The following is a 3,190-nucleotide window of genomic DNA, read 5'->3' as shown; positions in this document are numbered from 1 at the left end:
AAGCTCGTTTGGACTTTGATGACACCCAAAGCCAAGTTTATGGATCCAGATTTGGTATTATGAAAGTATAGATGGTATTATGAAAGTATAGAAACCTAAATAACACCCCTTGCCAAGTTGAAAGGACCGCTTGTGTATTTTCCTTTAAAATATATATTTCCTTTTTATGATTCTAGACTTTAGCTGAAGAATCAGATCCCCAGTATTGAAAACTCCACAAAATACTGTGAATTAAAAAAAACAATTGGCTATTGCTAGCCAATGAGATGTGGACAGTATGAACATACATTGTGCTCTGTTCTGTTTCTTTACAATCATCGACCGAGAGAATGAAGAATGAACGCCTAATCAACTTTTATTTTTTCTACAAGACATGCATAATCAGCTCATCGTGTATTCGTGCCATCCCAAATTCCCAACCTGTATTATAAAAGTCACTCAAATCCAATGTAATGCATATGCTAAATTTCGAAAAAGCTCCCAGCTGATGATAGTTGATACTACGAAATCCACCAAGCTCGTCTGATCACTCGACAGCATGCATGCTACGATCCGATGACATCACATGACGGTGCACGCCGCCGACGGGTCGTCGTCGCTGAACGTCCGGCATCCCCTGTACGCGCCACACGGCGGCGGCAATGGCCGGACGGTTGTGCCGTACAGCCTGCCGCAGCAGGAGCACCTGCAGCTGTCGTAGTAGCCCTGGTAGCACGGGGCGCAGCAGGGGCACCCGCACGGCCCCACCGGCGGCGCGGGCCACGACGGGATCTCCACCGTCGGGATCACGTACTCCGGCACCGGCTGCTGCTCCAGTGGCCGCGCCGGGCACGCCGGCATCATCAGCGGCGGCGGCGGCGGCCTCTCCTTCATACACGGCGGCGGCGGTGGGTGGTGGTGGTGCTGCGGCACGGGCATCGGCAGGTCCATCGGCGGCGGCGGCTTCATCTGCTGCGGTGGAGGCGACATCGGCGGCTCCAGCTCCGCTCTCGGCGGCTTCTCCTCGACGTACTGCGGCTGGGGCACCATCGCGGACATCCCCGGGTCAGGTGAACGCGGGTGGTGGACTGGGGACGGCGGAGGCGGCATATGCTCGGGCGGCGGTGGTCCTGGGGCTGCTGGCTCCGGCGGGGGAGGCGACGGAGGCCGCTCGACCGGCGGTGGCGGCGGCGGCGGCGGAGCCTTCTTTTTCTTGTTCTTGCCGCTCTTCACTGGCGCCGGCGCCGGTGGTGCCCCGTTCTCCGGAGGAGGCTTGCCATCGCCGCCGCCGGTGTTGGTGGTGTCGACGATGTGGACGTCCCTGACAACCTTGCCGCCCTTGCAGCGGAGCTTGCAGGCGAGCCGCTGCGGGTCGAAGGGCCCAACGATGGTGATCGTCTTGCTCTTGGTGTCGAAGGAGATGGTCCGGATCCTCTCATGGTCTGCATGCATGGATGCATCAGCAATCAAGAAATGACCATACTGAGACGAGGCTGCACTGCAGTAATTTTTTTTTTTTTTTTTTTTTTACCTTGGAGCTGGCAGAGTATCTTGCGGATCTTGTGGTAGCACTTGCGGCAATCAAGGTCAACCACGACGATTAGCATGGAGATCTGTGTTGACACCAGCATTAGTAGTGTGTATATAAACGGACCACGGTAATTATTTTCATATTCTTTTTTATTTTGATTGACAGCACTAATAAAGTAATAAAGTAAAGGGAATCAAATGAAAATCACTGCATGCATGCAGCTGGCACACGACAAGCGGAATAAGATTAATTCCGAAAAGTTTTGAAGGCGTTGTTGAAACGCTGCTCAACTTTATCACGTAGTAATTACCTTCAGCAAATGCGTTCCCGTGCCATCGTTTATCACGTAGTAACTTTATCACGTAGTAATTACCTTCAGCAAATGTGTTTACCTTCAGCAAATGCGTTCCCGTGCCAACTTTATCACGTAGTAATTACCTTAAGCAAATGTGTTTACCTTCAGCAAATGCGTTCCCGTGCCAACTTTATCACGTAGTAACTTTATCACGTAGTAATTACCTTCAGCAAATGTGTCGTCGTTTCTAAACTGCTTACTAAATACTAGTAAGTAATAACTCGACACGCATCAATTAAGCCTCCAATTTATATTTATTTTCTTTTTGTCATAATATTAGAATTAAGAAAAAGTGCCCCCACAAAAGAATATATATATATATTCTCGTGCCAAGGAAAAAGAGAAACAGGAACTAGCTAGACTGTGAAATAAAGAACAATGGACTTATTCCTACAGATGAACATGCATGTGTGGAAACTCTTAGAATATATTCTTGCTCCACTACTATGCCTTTTTTTTTCCTTTCATTTCATTCATTTTCAAAAGATCATTGCATACAGTTTAGCGACCAGCGCGAATCCAGGTACATCGAAACACGAATTCAATTCGCGAATCCAGGTACATCGAAACACGAATTCAATTCGCGAAGAAGAAAACAAAGAGGCATCAAAACACCACCACACAATTGTTGTATGCAGAACTCATGCCAGCTTTAAATTTTGCAAGAAGCAGATGTGTAATCTAATCTTGTAGCAAACAAAATTGTGTTTACATATCAGGCTTTAAGAGCCACAGTGAATGAAATCCAGGTGGGAGACCCTCCCCTCCCCCCGTGATGACTTATCAAAAAAAAAGAAGCAGATTTTGATAGAGGGAGAGAGATCACCTTCTCTGCCATGCTTTGGTTCGGAGCTGCTGATTCTATGTGACTCTCACATGTAGAGGTACTAGAGAGAGAGAGAGAGAGAGAGGAGTGCAGTGTGAATAGAGGAGAGGAGGGGAGAGAGTGAGGGTCCGTATAAATAGGAGAGGAGATATCGTCGGAGATGCCTGGGCATTTATTTTTTCTGCCGACCTTGCATTGGTCAGTTTACATGGCCCCACGTTGAGGGAATAACGGCTTTCACCCCTACTCCGGAGACGTGTACACGTTTTCGTAAACACTACGTGCAACTTCCCGATTGCTCAGTGCGTACCTACTTTACCTGTGGCTATATATACGTACATTTTTACATATATTTGCATGTCAAAAAAGAAAAGAAAACACTTTGCATGCATGTTGTTGAATGTTAAGGACGATCCTTCGAAACGGCAAACAAGACGTGCCGTAGTTACTGTTGAAAGGCCGTTTTTTGGACTGTCAAATAACTTTGGATTTATAGGTA

The 3,190-nt window shown here is 47.7% G+C and overlaps 1 protein-coding gene across 2 annotated transcripts; it reads right to left on the bottom strand.

The window, feature by feature from the left end:
* LOC8079136 (protein PYRICULARIA ORYZAE RESISTANCE 21) lies at nt 207–2,796 on the bottom strand. Of its 2 annotated transcripts, none has more exons than XM_002449846.2 (3): nt 2,692–2,796; nt 1,511–1,592; nt 207–1,421 (listed from the first exon to the last, which is right to left on the bottom strand). In XM_002449846.2, the coding sequence occupies exons 1-3, from the start codon at nt 2,701–2,703 to the stop codon at nt 562–564; spliced, it is 954 nt and encodes a 317-aa protein (XP_002449891.1). In that variant the 5' UTR covers nt 2,704–2,796; the 3' UTR covers nt 207–561. The 2 variants fall into 2 exon arrangements, with proteins under 2 accessions (XP_002449891.1, XP_021316563.1); XM_021460888.1 differs by lacking the exon at nt 2,692–2,796 and adding an exon at nt 1,821–2,685.

Source organism: Sorghum bicolor, chromosome 5, assembly GCF_000003195.3.
Source record: "Sorghum bicolor cultivar BTx623 chromosome 5, Sorghum_bicolor_NCBIv3, whole genome shotgun sequence".
NCBI classification, from domain to species: Eukaryota; Viridiplantae; Streptophyta; class Magnoliopsida; order Poales; family Poaceae; genus Sorghum; species Sorghum bicolor.
The sequence above is the reverse complement of the archived record's forward strand: the minus strand, read 5'-3'. Positions and strand labels throughout refer to the sequence as shown.

Excerpts from the sequence above, each read along its gene's own strand:
- LOC8079136 (XM_002449846.2), bottom strand. Across the intron at positions 1,422-1,510 it reads GATACTCTGCCAGCTCCAAG|ACCATGAGAGGATCCGGACC; the intron begins GTAAAAAAAAAA and ends CCATGCATGCAG.